At 45.8% G+C, this 15442-nt stretch overlaps 1 protein-coding gene across 1 annotated transcript; it reads right to left on the minus strand.

The window, feature by feature from the left end:
• Positions 1-817: 817 nt before the first annotated feature.
• On the minus strand, positions 818-10043 carry LOC147607977 (serine/threonine-protein kinase AtPK1/AtPK6-like). The gene is made up of 6 exons (XM_086790046.1): positions 8471-10043; positions 7756-7838; positions 7558-7678; positions 1915-2088; positions 1714-1821; positions 818-1307 (listed from the first exon to the last, which is right to left on the minus strand). The coding sequence occupies exons 1-6, from the start codon at positions 9221-9223 to the stop codon at positions 984-986; spliced, it is 1563 nt and encodes a 520-aa protein (XP_086646172.1). The 5' UTR covers positions 9224-10043; the 3' UTR covers positions 818-983.
• Between the last annotated feature and the right edge of the window lie 5399 nt (positions 10044-15442).

Below are 15442 nucleotides of genomic sequence, written 5' to 3' on the forward strand. Positions count from 1 at the left end.
CTAGGTCTTCTCACATTACTGAAAGAGGCCATGGTGGTAAGAAAAGAGAAGAAGGAAAAAGAAAAGCTTGTTTTACAACAAAGGAGTGGAGAGGAGAGAAAGTTCAAGGTTTTCAGTGCAACAATGAAAAGGTTAAAAGAGGATTAGAGTTTGAGAATAGGCTTTCTGAACCTAAAGTAGACTAAAGAGAGAGAGAGAGAGTTTCTGTAGCAATGGAGAGAGAAGGAGCTTGAGAGAGAGAGAGAGAGAGAGAGAGGAGGGAGGGAGCTTGAGAAGGAGGGATAGCTTGAGAAGGATGCAGTTTTTGCAGCAATGGAGAGCTTAGAAAAGGAAGAAAGAGGAAGAGGAAGCTTGACAAGAAGAGAGAGCTTAAGAGGTATGGAGTTTTTGCAACAATGGAGAGCTTAGAAGAGGAAGAAAGAGGTTCAAAATGATCTTTCCAAACCTGAAGTATGTTGGGAGGAAGTTTGAGATGGAAAATACACTTTTGGGAAAAAAATAAAAATTTTCAATTTCTAGGGTTTTTAATTTACGCAATTCTAGGTGGGGGGACCTCTAAGTTTGGGCCCAAGGGGACGAGTAGTAATTAGGCCCCATTAGCAAACCAAAGCCTAGGCCCCCTAGGGTCAAAGAAGCCAAAAATGTGCACCCAATCCTCTTCCTATTGGTCCATTCCTAATCAAAAGTTAACCAAGAGGCCCTCTTTGGGTCCAAAAAATTCCTAATGCACCTTCACCACTTGGGCTATCACTGAGAGAGAAGGTTCTTCACCCCCACAACATAGCAAAAAAGGGCTGTAGATGAAATAGATAAAATGTATCGTACATACCTTCAAAAGTAAAATTTACCACCTCCAAAAATACATAAGATAAAAAATATGTGTCGGCGAATTTTTTGTCAGCTAAATACCCGTTGTCAACTAGCTTTACCTCTATAATATAATCACAATACCTCTGAAGTACAACAATCAAAGCATAGCCATTTCAAAGGGCTTTTGCTTCACTTATATTTGCCTTATCAAGCAAAGTAAGCCATGCATTGGGAGCCACATATGTATAACCTTTAAAAACCCCCATGTCATCTGCTTTTGGAGTTGAGGCTGGCGAGTCCTGGGCAGGCATTTGGGTCCACCTCTCATCAAAATTTGCAATGCAGTCCTGGCCATTAACCTCGGGTCTGAACTTGGGTTGGATCTCACGGGCCTCTAGCTTCTTCCAATTGATTGGCTTGAACCACTTGTGCTGCTTGATTTCATCACTCCCTTTCACCCCACTACCGAGCCGTTTTCCCGCTTCTTTTTGGAGCAACTGCAGAGTTCAGAGAACAGCATCCCACACAAACAAGTCAGCATAGACATACACATCCCTGCTATGGCAGGGAGCACATCAGCTGTAGCCAAGACACACTGTGCCCAGGGCTTCAGATGGACAGGAAATAGCAGCTGGACATCCAATAGGCTCCCAATACTCAACCAGTGAAATTTGTAGGCCTGCACACTGCATAGATGCCCATATGCAATGCTTGTCGCACTGGGCCTGCATGGCTGTCGGTCTCCAGCATGTGTGCAATGCCTTGCCTGTCCCATTGGATGGCAATGCAAGCCCAGCATGGAAGAGTGTAGGCACAGGCAGGTACAATGTGTGTGCCCACCCTAGGTAGCAGTATCAAGGTCTGCCCAGATTACAAAGAACTGATAAAATACAAGGCTCTTACCCCTTTCAGAAGGGCATGAGCTTCACTTGTCAAGTAAGAGGGAAGCTTTATCTTGTCCTTCACAATCTTCTGTTGCAGCTTCTGCCTGTTACCATGGGTAAACGGGGGCTGCATCATAGAAAAAGCTTCCCAACCTAAGTAAATCACATTTGCATTAATCCAAGATAGAGCAGGAAGCCCTAGTTCTGGGAACATCCGTACCTGACCAGTAAGCATTTCAAAGAGCAAAATGCCAACGCTCCACCAATCAGCAGCTTTTCCATGGCCCTTTGCTAGTACAATTTCGGGTGCCATGTATTCCACAGTTCCACACAGTGAATTTGCTGGCTTTGAATCATCAATCTCCTTGGCCAAGCCGAAATCTGTCAACTTGACCTGCAGGTGGTGCATTCAATGGCCAAACAACTCAATCAAAAAGCGATCAAAGTACACAGATAGCTTCCATCTACATCGTAAACCTCTATGTCTAGACAGCAGGTGTTAACAGAGATACGTGTGCAGAGAAAGACTCAGACCAAACACAAACACACACAGAAACGTAGACTACTGCTGTATTCTATGGATTTGGTGAGCAAAGCTTACATACAAGCCTGCCATCCTAACTCATGGTTGGAAACGCAAGGAAACCTAAAGAGCAGCTGAAAATCTCTTTCCCTGATAACCCAGCCCGACCAGACCAACCAGCTGTCCAGGCTGCTGTCTACCCCCATGTCCACTCCTGACTGCTCCATTTTGGTCCTCCCTGGCACAATTATTTCATATCAGCAGATTCAAGAGATTCTCTAATGACGGCAATAATCTGTCAGTTGAAACTTGACAAAAAAAACATGCATTCCTCAACTAGGCTTTCCTTTAGAAGCGTCTGTCCCTCTCAACAGCTACGTGACTCTTTCCCTTCTGGACCCTTCCACCCCTTCCTAATCAAAGGCAAAAGATGCCTTACTACCATTATGCTCTTTTGGCTCATGTGCTCACCATGAAAACTGTTTCTCACCAAGCCCTACACATTAATACAAAGCAGTAGGCCATCCGTGAGGCATCTTTCATCATCCATGTCCATTGCGAAAGAGCTATGTGCACACACAAAGATGGAATGTCCACCTCTAAATGAAACGGATACATATCATGTATGATACAAGACAGGCATTGAACATCAAGAAAACCTTTGTTAGAAGTCATCTCCTGTCCAGTTTTATACACCAGGGCCTTTGTTGTGGGTGTGCCCGCCCTTATGAGGTGCCCATTTTTCCCCACTCTCCGTATTTTTCCCCTATTTTTTCCCATTTTTCTGAGGCTTGGGAGGGCTGCCAGAGGGTGCCAGGAGCAGTACAGTGCTGGCCGACTGGATGTTTATCAGTCGTGGGCACTCTTACTGCTGGCCGACTGGTTTTGATCAGGTTTTGGCACCAGATAGCTGGCCGACTGCATTTATGCAGTCGTGGACTTCTTTTATCAGTCGTGGGCTTCTCTTATGCTGGCCGACTGCCCTCTAGGGGAGTATATATAGCTCCTCAGCCCCCATGCCTTATTTGTATCATATCTCGGGATCTTCTTGTGTATATAGAGCAGAGTTACACGCCTACATCTCTCTCTTTTTGTGCTGTTTTTTCTGCCTGCGTTTTTGCTCTTGTGTTCCCAGATTTGGTCATCATTTCCGCTGCATATTCTGACATGGTATCAGAGCCCTAGGCTCTAGATAGGTCTTGGGATTTGTGTGAGCAAGAGGGGGCTGTTTTGTGGCTGATTGGTGGACTGTTTTGGACTGTTCGGGAAGAGGAGAAGCAAGAGGAAGGCGGGCTGATTTGCTGGACAGCCACTTGCAGGTATCAATTCTTCTTTGTTCCCACCCACCCACCCTTTTCAGAGTACATCCCCGCTATGGTAGATTTGTATGAGATGGCCGAGAGACATGTGAAGATCCCGACACTCCCCACGTTTCCGGTGGACCGTCAGTTAGACGGGAGCAACTACGGCATATGGAAGGTGATGATGGAATCCGTTCTGGAGTCTTACGACCTCGCCGATTTTGTCGTTGTTGGTGTTCCACGGCCGGAAGTAGAGGAAGGGGAGTTACCGTCAACCCGAAAGGACCGGGAGGCCCAGACGCAGATGTGGGATCGCGTCAACGCCAGGGTCCGTTCGTTTATTTTCCTCAATTGCACACCACAGGTAATCAATCATGTAAAGCACATGACGCTGGCCAGAGGTATATGGCAGCATTTGGCTTCTCTGTACAACAGGGTATCACCCATGAAGAGGATTTCTTTGGAAGTACAGATGCGGGTTATGAGCCCTGCAAAGTCGGCAACGATGCGGGAGCATATTAACAAGCTGCAGGCTCTTCAGCAGGAAGTTCTTCAGGCTGGGAAGGAGATATCGTCAGAGGACATGGCCATAACGTTGCTGTCACATTTGCCCTCTTCGTACTCAGCATTCTACTCGTCGTTGATTACCAGTGGCCGGCTCAGCACCATCACGTGGGAGGAGCTTGTGCCTATGGTCCTGGACCAGGAGGAACGATTTACAAACCCTCCTCAGGATGGAGGTTCGGAGGCCTTTACTGGCCAACGGTCGAAAGGCCGTAACACGGGCAAGGGGAAGGCTTCGTCGGAGAAGTCTTCTGAGAAGATGTCCGTTACTGACCGCGAGAAGCTGAAGGCAGAGAGGACCTGTAATGATTGTGGCGAGAAAGGCCACTACTGGAGGCAGTGTCCCAAGCGGAAGACCGAGAAGGGTGAAGACTCCTCAGCAATCACGAAGACTCCGGCTTTTGTGCACCTGGAGGTGATGGACACCGATGCTTCATTTTCTTCAGGCAGGGAGGAGATTGGAGGACTCTCCGCAACGGATACTCGGGAGTGGATTCTCGATAGTGGTGCTTCCAGGCACATGACTCCTTCCCGTTCCGGTTTACAGGATCTCTGCAGGCTTTCTGATCATATTCTTACTGGGGATACGTCCACTATCCCAGTTCACAGTGAGGGCAGGATGGAGATAGTTCCCGATGGCAGAGGGGGGAAGCATTCCTCCCAGGTGTTGTATGTTCCGGCACTTGGTTTTCATCTGTTGTCAGTGCATCAGGTGTGCAAGACTGGCGTACGGGTGGAGTTTGATGAGCATTTTGTTGCTCTCCGGGACAAAGCAACAGGCCAAGTGGTTTGGGAAGGCGGAGTGGAGAATGGAGTTTACAGGCTTTCAGCACTCTCTCTCCCAGGTCCTCAGGTTTGTGATGAGTGGCACTGTGGTAATGGCTACTCAGGTGTGGATACGCTGCAGGTGCGGGCTTTCCGAGACCAAGTGGTGGATAGCTTACCAGTAGATGGCAGCAGTTGGCAGGAACTTTCCAGTACTGATGTTGGTAGTTCTTGTGTTCGTGAGTCAGAGGAAGCTGAACAGGTCACTTTTGCTCTAATGTCTCGTCGTGTTCGGGACATAGAACTTCCAGTAGTTGAGGATGTTCTTTCCACGGGGACCTTTCGGAAAGCCAGGCAGGTGGCAGGTGCTTACTTGCAGAAGGAGGTGGTTTCTCCAGGCTTTGTGGTTCCGGATTCAGAGGGGGTGGTTGACAGGTTTCATCAGGTTTCCAGGACTTGTTTGTGCACCGTAACAGGTGTTGATCCTTGTGAGCAGTGTGATGTCTCTGTGACTCAGAAGCTGTATGGTTCATTGATCTGGTTGATGGACACCGGATTGGACGGGAGCTTCCTGATGAGGCAGTTGAGCTCTTGGTTGCAGATGTCTCTTTGGGAGGCAGGATCGTGTTTCCTGTGGTTTCTGTGGCATGCGAAGGATCAGGGACTCTTGTACACAGGAGGGGGATTGTTGGATGGAGTCCGACTCCACGGTTGGAGTGACTCGGTTTGGGGAGGAGATCCGGACACGAGGAGATCTACTTATGCCCCAGGAGCAGTTTTACGGAGCAGGAGGAGGTTACATTGCAGGTTTGGGCTTCCATTGGAGGAACCCATGGTCATCCAGAGGCACTTTGTTCGTGAACGGATTGTTGCTGATGACATCTTGCTGGAGTTCTGTTCGACGGAGGACAGTACGGTGGACCTCTTCATGAAGTCGCTCTCAGGATTTGCTCAGGCGGCACCCCAGCTCCCAGTGGTTGGTTACACAGCCAGGAGCTGAGAGGGGGTGTTAGAAGTCATCTCCTGTCCAGTTTTATACACGAGGGCCTTTGTTGTGGGTGTGCCCGCCCTTATGAGGTGTTTTCCCATTTTTCCCCACTCTCCGTATTTTTCCCCTATTTTTTTCCATTTTTCTGAGGCTTGGGAGGGCTGCCAGAGGGTGCCAGGAGCAGTACAGTGCTGGCCGACTGGATGTTTATCAGTCGTGGGCACTCTTACTGCTGGCCGACTGGTTTTGATCAGGTTTTGGCACCAGATAGCTGGCCGACTGCATTTATGCAGTCGTGGACTTCTTTTATCAGTCGTGGGCTTCTCTTATGCTGGCCGACTGCCCTCTAGGGGAGTATATATAGCTCCTCAGCCCCCATGCCTTATTTGTATCATATCTCGGGATCTTCTTGTGTATATAGAGCAGAGTTAACACGCCTACATCTCTCTCTTTTTGTGCTGTTTTTTCTGCCTGCGTTTTTGCTCGTGTTCCCAGATTTGGTCATCATTTCCGCTGCATATTCTGACAACCTTCTCCATCACAAGACCATTGTGAGACACCTGATCAAGTGATGAGACACAGTCAGACATGGAAGAAATTCCCACGATGTGGGTTGGTGGTGTTTCACAAGACCCAAGGGAATGGCAGTCTTGTGACTCAGGTGCCACTTGGGGCACACTAGGAAAGGCTTTCAGGCAACGGTTCCAAGGGAGGATGATCCTCCAAGGGGTGGAGTGAGAGTGCCAGACTCAATACTCAAGAAAGAAGACCAAAGATAGTGTTCGGGGACAGGGCAGGAATGGAAAGGAGACTGGATGGAACAATGCACACATCTTTATCAGAGTTAAGAGTGGATTTGAAGACCGGGCAGGGTTTTCAATGAAAAGGTTGCGAAGGAGGGAAGGATGATAGGTTGGGACTCCATGAATAGATAATGGGATGATGATAGTCATCCAAGAACACAGATTGGAATCCCTTCATCAAGTTTAGGAGGGGGATGTCATGTGCAAGACATGTGTAGGGCTGATCCCAGAGCTGATTCCTCAAGGGGCAACAGATAAAGAACTGAATAGAACCAGATCAGGAGCTTATGCTGCTCGTATGAGCAGGGAAAACCTTGGGGAGAGAACAAGGGGCTGTACGCCAGCGCTGAAGTGGGTCTATCTTCTGTTGGCTGCAGCATATGGACATTTATTTGTCTAGGACGTGGCCGACTACTAATCGGCCAGTCCATAGGTGTTTTCAAAGGCCTATATAAGGCATCATTGCTCATTGTTGTGACTCATTCAATCCAACCATGGACTAGGTCATAGATTAGGGGTAGTTAGGTGATTTCTACCTTTTCCAAGACAGCCTATGGCTGTAGGACTTGTACTACCTTTTTGTACATTATGAATATACTGAATACTCAGCTATCTATCTCTCTCTTCTCTCTCTTGTATGTGTTTTGCATCAGCATGTTCCAGGATGGTGTTTAGGGCTGAAAGAAGACTCCCGGAGCTTCTGCATGTAACAAAAGGCCTCTCTCTCTCTCTCTCTCTCTAATCATTCACTCTCTTGCCACAGGCAACTTCTGTTAAAAAACAGATTGACATCAAAATTGTCTTCCAATGGCATAAAAAGATCCTAGATATGTATAACCATGTAGCAATATAACATTTGAGAGAGAGAGAGGTAAGCAGTGTGGGGTTCATCTTTGATATCGTGTTAGGAAGCACTTACATGACCTTCAGCGTCCAACAGAATATTCTCTGGCTTGAGATCACGATGTATGATGCCATTATTGTGAAGATGGGCAACTGCAGCAACTATTTCAGCTGTGTAGACCCGGGCTAGCTCCTCACTGAAATATAAGCATTAAAAGTTAGAACATAGGTAACGAAAGCATGAGCATAGCCACAAGCTTGTGTATAGGTGAACCTGAATGTCCCTTGTCGATACAGCTGGAAAAATAGATGCCCCCCATTTATGAAGTCCAAAATCAAATATAGCTTTGATTTGGTCTGCAAGCAAAGAACAACATCAGATAACATGCCTAGGATTGGTACAAAGATGGTGTATACCAGGTGCTACAACTGGGAACCCCATGCATCATGCAAACTAAGGCTGGAGCTTGTGATCCAGCAGCTGGACCTCCACCCCCTAGTCCACAAACAAAATTTTGAAAAGCTGGGTCAACAGTGGGTGTTAGCCTAGCTTAGTGAAAAGGTGGCTATGTCCCAACTGCACTGATGAGGTCAATTCCCTGACAAATTAGGAATTTCTGTGGAAGCTTTTCCTCCCTTAATGGCTTCTGCTTGGTGGGTCCCAGTGCAGCTACTGCGAATAAACAATAGCCATGATGGTAGAACCAGAAGCTTGAGAACCCAGCAAAGATGGAACTCAAAATTTAAATTGAGTTCATCTTTTGCACATCAAAATGCCCTTCAGACCACAAGGCAATCAATCTTGCCATCTCTACAGAGACAGCAACGCAAAAAAGAGTGCTAATCCTTTCCCTAACTCATGATACAAATAAGTTCCTAGGTGCAGATGCGTGCAAGTGCAAGTGCATGTGTGTGTGTGTGTGTGTGTGTGTGTGTGTGTGTGTGTGTGTGTGAGAGACAGAGAGAGAGAGAGAGAGAGAGACCAATACCTGGAATGAGTACCGAAGTTGAACAATGAAAGGGTGGACAATTTTTGTCAAAATATCCCTTTCTGCTTTCATGTAGTCCCCATGGTTTTTCTCCATGATTGTGTCCTTTCTCATGACTTTCATTGCAAAGATCTCCTCAGTTTCAATTTTCTGCACCTGAAAAACTTTCCCAAACGCGCCTTGGCCAACAACTCTGAGTAGCTTGAAGTCCTGAGGACCTAACTTCTTTGCTGTTTCTTCATCATCAAGCTGGGCTATGATGGCACCTTGTGATGGGTCTCCACCATCCTCACCATCTCTGTCATCATCCGAGCCACTGAAAGAAATGCGTGGAGGTGGAACGCTCACAACTGCCTGCTCCTGCTTCACAAACCGTTGTGCATCGAATGATGTTAATGCATGGGAGTCATCCCAAGAGTGAAGACTGGTTTGCCGTACAATACCGAGGCGGGGTGAGGGTCCCACAAGTGAGTGGGAGCGGGTGCAAATCACGGCAGGGCTCCCACCCGTGGCAAGCTCCGTGACACACCATGTGGGGGAGCTTCCAGTTCCGGTCTCGGTTTCGGTGATGGATGTGAGATGAGGATGAGGGGATGGGAGAGGCCCAAACACCTCTGAGAAGTCGAATTCTTCTGATCCCATGTTGGTTTCCATGTCTTCTCCATCTGGGGGCACAATGACGAGCTTGCCCAACATGGATGGCTTCAACTTCCGAGCTATTTGGATGTTAGAAGATGAGTGCAAGCCTGCCATTGCACACCCACGAGCTACAGGTAGACCGTAGCGAAGGGTAAGCTCCGGAGTGTTGCGATCCTGTGAACGATTTGGGCAAAAAACACAAGGCCAGATGCTGCTGCAGTTTTGTTAACCAAAACTCTAGAAGAGAAGGGAGGTCCTGTTAAGAAAGAGAGGAATGCCACAGGTGTGGTGGCTGAGGGCAAGTCAGGGCTGCAGATCAGACTCATGAAGCGGGCAGAGGAGGATCTCTGTATGTGAGTGTTGGAAGATTGGAATGGAGAGGCAAAGCAAGAAGAAGGCTGCAAAGGCCCAAATTGAGAAAACAATGCAAAAGCAGTGAAGCTATCAACACAGGTCAAAAAGTGCTAACAGCAGGGAAAAGGTTAATTATGAAAAAAAAGAGAGGAACCCAAAACACAATACAAACTTCAGAAAGTAACCGACACCGCGATGGAAGCTTTCCAACGTAACCCAACGCTCAATTTGGTGGTTTCAGAAGGAACCCAACAGCGGCGATGGCTGCTCGATTGAATTTAGAAGGGAGCCCAACACGCAGCACGCCCAAGGGGTCGGCCGGACGCGATCGTTATGGTCACATTGCGCCGGCTCAAAGGAAGAGGACGGGAGAGAAGGCGGCAGACACACACCGGGGAGAGTGTTTGGGAAGAAGGGGGGGAGGGGTGGGTGTGTGTGTGTGTGTGTGAGTGTGTGAGAGAGTGAGAGAGAGAGAGAGAGCGAGAGCGTGTGTGCGCGTCTCAGAGCACTTCTGTGCTTTTGTTAGCGGCACATGACTGTAGCCTTCGGCCAAACAGCTCATTAGCCTCCCGCGTTTCGCGAGTGCTATGATGGGCCCCACCTCCGACGAATACTCTTTCGTGGCGATGCTTCGCACGGAAGCGTTTTCTGCCACGTGTTTATCTTCGCTTGGACAACTTCCTTAGTGGGTGCCACACGGCATGAGAAGCTAAGAGTCCGGTCCCATCCGAAAGCTACACAATGTTGTAAATCGCATAGTGCCAAATAAAAGGGGGTTCCCACGGCCAGGTTCAATCAGCCACGTTTTGATGCAATCGTGCCAACGTCAACCAAGTTGCAAATCTTGGCAAGGCAAACAAACAGACCTAGTTAATTGTTCCCAACTCATCTGATTGTGAGAAAATGCCCCATATGGTGTGAGTGATGAAATTGGATGGAAGCTAACATTGTAAAGTGAGCTCCATTGAATTTTCGTTTTCCAATTGTTAGGATCCTTAACCATATTACACTCCTCAATGCGGCAACATAAGACCCAAGCGTGTATAGTTAGCTTTCAAGCTCAAAATTGCAACGCTTGTTTCTGTGGCAACTTGTAGGGACAACATAGTAGGCATCCTCTTTTGGTTTCTGTTTTAAACATGCTCTTCTATCTATTTCGAAGTGTGTTCTTTTGCGTTCTTTTTTATTGTTTCTCATACCTTGGCTCGCAAGCGTATAAGCACATTCAAGGGTACCATGGACAATTGTCCGTTTTGCACACTCAAGATGCTACGAGTTGTATTCTGTGAGCCAGATTGCATTGAAGTAACTTGCCTTGGGTAATCTTGGAATATGTGATCGATACCACATCGTTCACATATGGGTTGCAAAGTGTTAGTGTGACTGTGGGCATGGAAGTATTCTAAACTGTGACAGTTTCTACCTTTTGGTTTGTTTCTGTTTGGGGCACATGAGATTGATGTTTTAAGGTAATTGTAGGTGAATTAGGACATTAAGTTGTGTCGTGACCCAAGGTTTTGCAATGTATGCAGTACAAAAAGATAGGCCTAGGGTACGCACATTGGGAATTGGGATGGACGTAGTAATGGCAATGAACACAAGGCATTTTGCCCATCACTGTCAGAGGCATTAAGGGTGTTTGGTTTTGAGGGAGCTCATCCTCTCTAGGAGATCCCGGTTCAAAGCTTTTAAACAAAGCTGTGTAGAATTCAGGGAATGACAATTTCAAGATCAAATTTTCTTTAGTCGTTGCTTCATTTGGTTTAGATGAGGGACATCTCATATCATGATCATTCTCTATCATGTTGTCATCTAAACGTATTGCTTCTTTACAACATTGATCGAATGTTTCTGGATTGGATACAATGATCAAGTTGTGTAAGCTGTTTTTCTTTATGCCCATTAGAAAACATCTCTTCAATTGAGTATCGTTCAGTTTCTCCCATGGCTCACATCGCGAGTCCAAGATTTTTATCTGAAGGATAAAATCTCTAATGGTTTCGTTGTGTTTTCGCTCAATCAAATAGAGTTCTCTTGCTGCACTCCGCCGATCACCTTGTCTTAAAAATCCGTAGATAAAGGCTATTTTCAATGTTCCGAAATTTACCTTAATTACAAGCATCAATGTGATGAACCATCAACTAGCCTTTCCCACTAACCAAAGGTTTAATGCATATACCTTGGTGGGCCAGTTTGGATTTCCAAAAGCTTCACATCTCTATTCAAACATTTGCATGAATTGAACAGGATCAGTCATTCCATCGTATTTGTCCATGATTTAGGAAATCTGTACAGCCTTGTTATTGGATGAGTCACTGAGGTCGTGTGTGTGGTTTAGGACCTCATTTAGTCCTTAGGCAACTCCCCTTCCTAGATTAGTCAATATGTCCAAGGTTTGGGTATTTAAGGGTTGGTATCTAGTACTTCGAAAGGTTTAGGACTTGTGGTAGTGCTAGGCAAGGGACCAAATCCCGGAGGGATTGATGTGATAAGGGATGTAAAACCTGATGACACGCTTGTTGTTGGCATGGCAAATGGTATTGGGAGGTGCATTTAGGGCATGGATCGCAATGGCTCGAAGATTTCAGCCATCGGGTTTAGTGTGGGTGTGGGCCCACGTAATCTCTCTATCGTTGCCATAGCTTGACATTGTCAATTGCTCCTTAATGAGCAAGTGCATACGTTTTCTTTTTTGCTTTTTAGATTTTCTGACAGCCCGTCAGCCAGGAGTCCTGTGCACCTCTCTCTGGGTTAAATGAGTGTCTGTTTGCCTTAATTTGCTTAAGCACTAAGTGCACATGAACGACCTCTTAGAGATATTTTTTTTGAAAAAAGTGTGTGCCACTAGTGTCCCAAATGGAATCCGAGGTCTCAAAGGCGCATGTGAACGCCCTTAGGATGAACTTTTTCTGAAAAAGTGTATGCCTGTAGCATCCCAGATGGAAGAAGAGGTCTCAAAACCTATTTTCCATCATTGTTGCAAGATGAAATTGTTTTCTAGAAAGATTTTTCTTGTTTCTTCGTAGCCTGTTTTTGAATGGGTTCCCAAATGAATTTGAAAAAGCGTTGTATGAGAGAGTTGTAGTACTTTTGGAGTACTACAATTTTTTCTCTCTATTTTTTTGTGATTTTGTTGTTTAGACACTCAAAAAGTAGCCCGAATATGGTGCACAATCTTTTTCGGGCTATTTTGGGCGATTTTTAGTGCTTTAAGGTTCGTTTTTTGCTTCAATTTCTGGGTCGAATTTTGAGGCTACTGGTTGGAAGCCAAAATAATGGATTTTGCCCCAGACGCTCAAGACCAATCTCGAAGAGCTTGGTGCAGGCTTTCCGATGAACACTAGAATGCGTTAATCGGCCTCACTGTTCAGGAGAATCGAGCCTCCAAACAGGGTTGTTTTTTTTGGCCCACGGACCTGTTTCACGTCATGAAACATCAGGACACATTCACACTATGAAATGGGTGTTTCACGGATTTTTTAATTTGTTTTTTGTCCACGGATCAAAACAAGACACTTTCATGCCGTGAAATGGGTGTTTCATGGATTTTTTTTTTCATGCGGGCTTGTTTCACGACGTTAAACAAGGGGTTTCATGAAAACGTGAAATGGGCGTTTCACGATTTTTTTTTTACGCGGGTCTGTTTCACGCTGTGAAACAAGTGTACGTGAAATGGGTGTTTCATGGATTTTTTTGCCAATAAACCTGTTTCACGTCGTGAAACAGCAGGACACTTTCAAGCCATGAAATGGGTGTTTCATGGATTTTTTTTTACCACGTGGACCTGTTTCTCGATGTGAAACAGAGGGTTTCACGAAAACATGAAATGGGTGTTTCACGAATTTTTTTTTTTTGGCATGCAGGCCTCTTTCACACCGTGAAATAAGTGTTTCACGAATACGTGAAATAAGTGTTTCACGGAATTATTATTTTTGGCCCATGAACCTATTTTATGCTGTAAAACAGTAGGACATTTTCACGACGTGAAATGGGTGTTTCATGGATTTTTTTACTTTTTATTTTTGACTGCGAGCCTGTTTCACGACATGAAACAGGAGGACACTTTCGTGTCATTATGAGAGGAAAATCAAGTCTAATGTAAATATGGTATAAAGAAATAGGCTAATCCAACAGATACAAAAAGAACCTTAAGGAAGAGCCCATGACCAAACACGATTGGAGAACCAAGTGTGTCCCAGCTGTGGTTAGGTAAATCATTGGTGGTTGCATGAAGGGTAGGTAGGTAGGAGGTCATGAAAGGCGACGGGTTTTTTGGAGTGTAGAACAAAGAAGGTGAATAATCTGGTTTTTTTTCTGTCAAATTAAGAAACCTGTGGAGAGGTGGCTTAGGGTCCACTGCAGTGAGTGATTTTCTTTGTATGAGCAATTGCTGCATCTTGGACTGGTTTAAGCGTCGTCTAAACAGATCTCTGTTGAGTTGACCTGAGATCTGCTCAGGTCTACAGTGATTATCTGTAATACAGGATTAAAGGTTTAAATCTTATTATATCAAGGGTTTTCTTTGTCTGGATAGTTTTTGTATTGAAACAAAAAAGTTTATCTAGTTGAGAGAGCCATTGGGGAAAGTTTATCCAGGTTTGGACCTTTAGCTAATGGTTCTTGACTTGCAAAAGTCAGAAGGCTGAGGGTTTGCAGGTTTGCAACACTTCTGCAGTAGCAGCAGTTTGATTCAGGTGTGCAGCTGAGATCTGGGATTGATTCTACCTGGTTGTTAGAGGCCTCTGGAGGGACAACTGATTGTAAGGGGGTATCTGGTTGTTAGAGGCCTCTGGAGGGACAACTGATTGTTGTAAGGGGGTAGCTGCAGCATTAGCCAGCTTTATCTGTGTGTTTGGGCCAGATTTGATCTGTTCTGAGTGCAGCTGGGGATCAGCTGTGTGAAGCAGAGAGTAGTAGCAGTTGATATCTTGCTCTGGTTGGAGTGGATCGTGGGTTTTGAGGTCCTTGCGGATGCAGGAGAGGAGAAAACAAGTGTAGTTGAGTCTGCTCTATGTGTTGAAGGGGTACAGTCAGTTCTGAGTGCAATAGGGAACCTGCAGCTGCTAGCAGAAAGTGTGTTATGTGATATTCCTTTGAATTTAGAGGGGCTAGAGGGTTTAGAGGAGTTTGTGGATGTAGAGGTAAGAGATTCTGACTGTGAAGGATTCTGCAGCAGAAGGCAGATTGGTCAAATGAGCAGTAGGATCAGAAGAGTGTCAGCAAGGTAGCTTGGGGAGTCTTGGGGATGTGCCTATGAGTTTATATATGAAATGATCTACCGGGTTTGGGTTCTTTTAGAGTTGGTTAGTGATCAAGGGAGGGAATTCAGAGCAGAACTAGTCAAAATATTGACCAAGATACTGGGGATTAAACATAAGTTTACTACTCCTTACCACCCCCCATGTAATGGATTAGTAGAGAAATTCAATGGGGTCCTACAAAAATTGCTATTCAAGCTTGTGGAAGATCAACCTGATGACTGGGATGTAAATCTGGACAAAGCTGTATGGGCTTTCAGGATCCCTGAGAAAAGTGCAACAAGGTTCACACCTTACCGATTGGTGTATGGTGAAGAGTGTACCATGCCAGTGAATATTATGATCCCTACATTGGGTTTTTCTGTTTTGCAGGATAACCTGACCCACCAAGAGCAAGAGAAGAAGAGGTGGACCAGTCTATTTTCTTTACTGCTGGTGGATAGAGAGGATGCCATTAAATGGTATGAGAAGTCTTGTCAAAAGAGAATTAAGGCATTTAATGACAAACTTAAAAACAAGGATTTGAAGAAGGGGATGTTAGTTCTGAGGTACAATAGTGCTTTGGATACCACATTCCAAACCAAATTCAGGGTCAGATGGGAAGGGCCTTTTGTTAATACATGAGGTATTTCCAAATGGGACATATCAGCTCCTGCAGGACATAGGAGGACAGATGCATGCTAGCAGGATCAATGGGCCAGAGGTTGAAACCATATCAAGT

The sequence above is a fragment of the Cibotium barometz genome, chromosome 54 (genome assembly GCF_041138505.1).
Source record: "Cibotium barometz isolate CiBa-2024 chromosome 54, ASM4113850v1, whole genome shotgun sequence".
Taxonomy (NCBI): domain Eukaryota; kingdom Viridiplantae; phylum Streptophyta; class Polypodiopsida; order Cyatheales; family Cibotiaceae; genus Cibotium; species Cibotium barometz.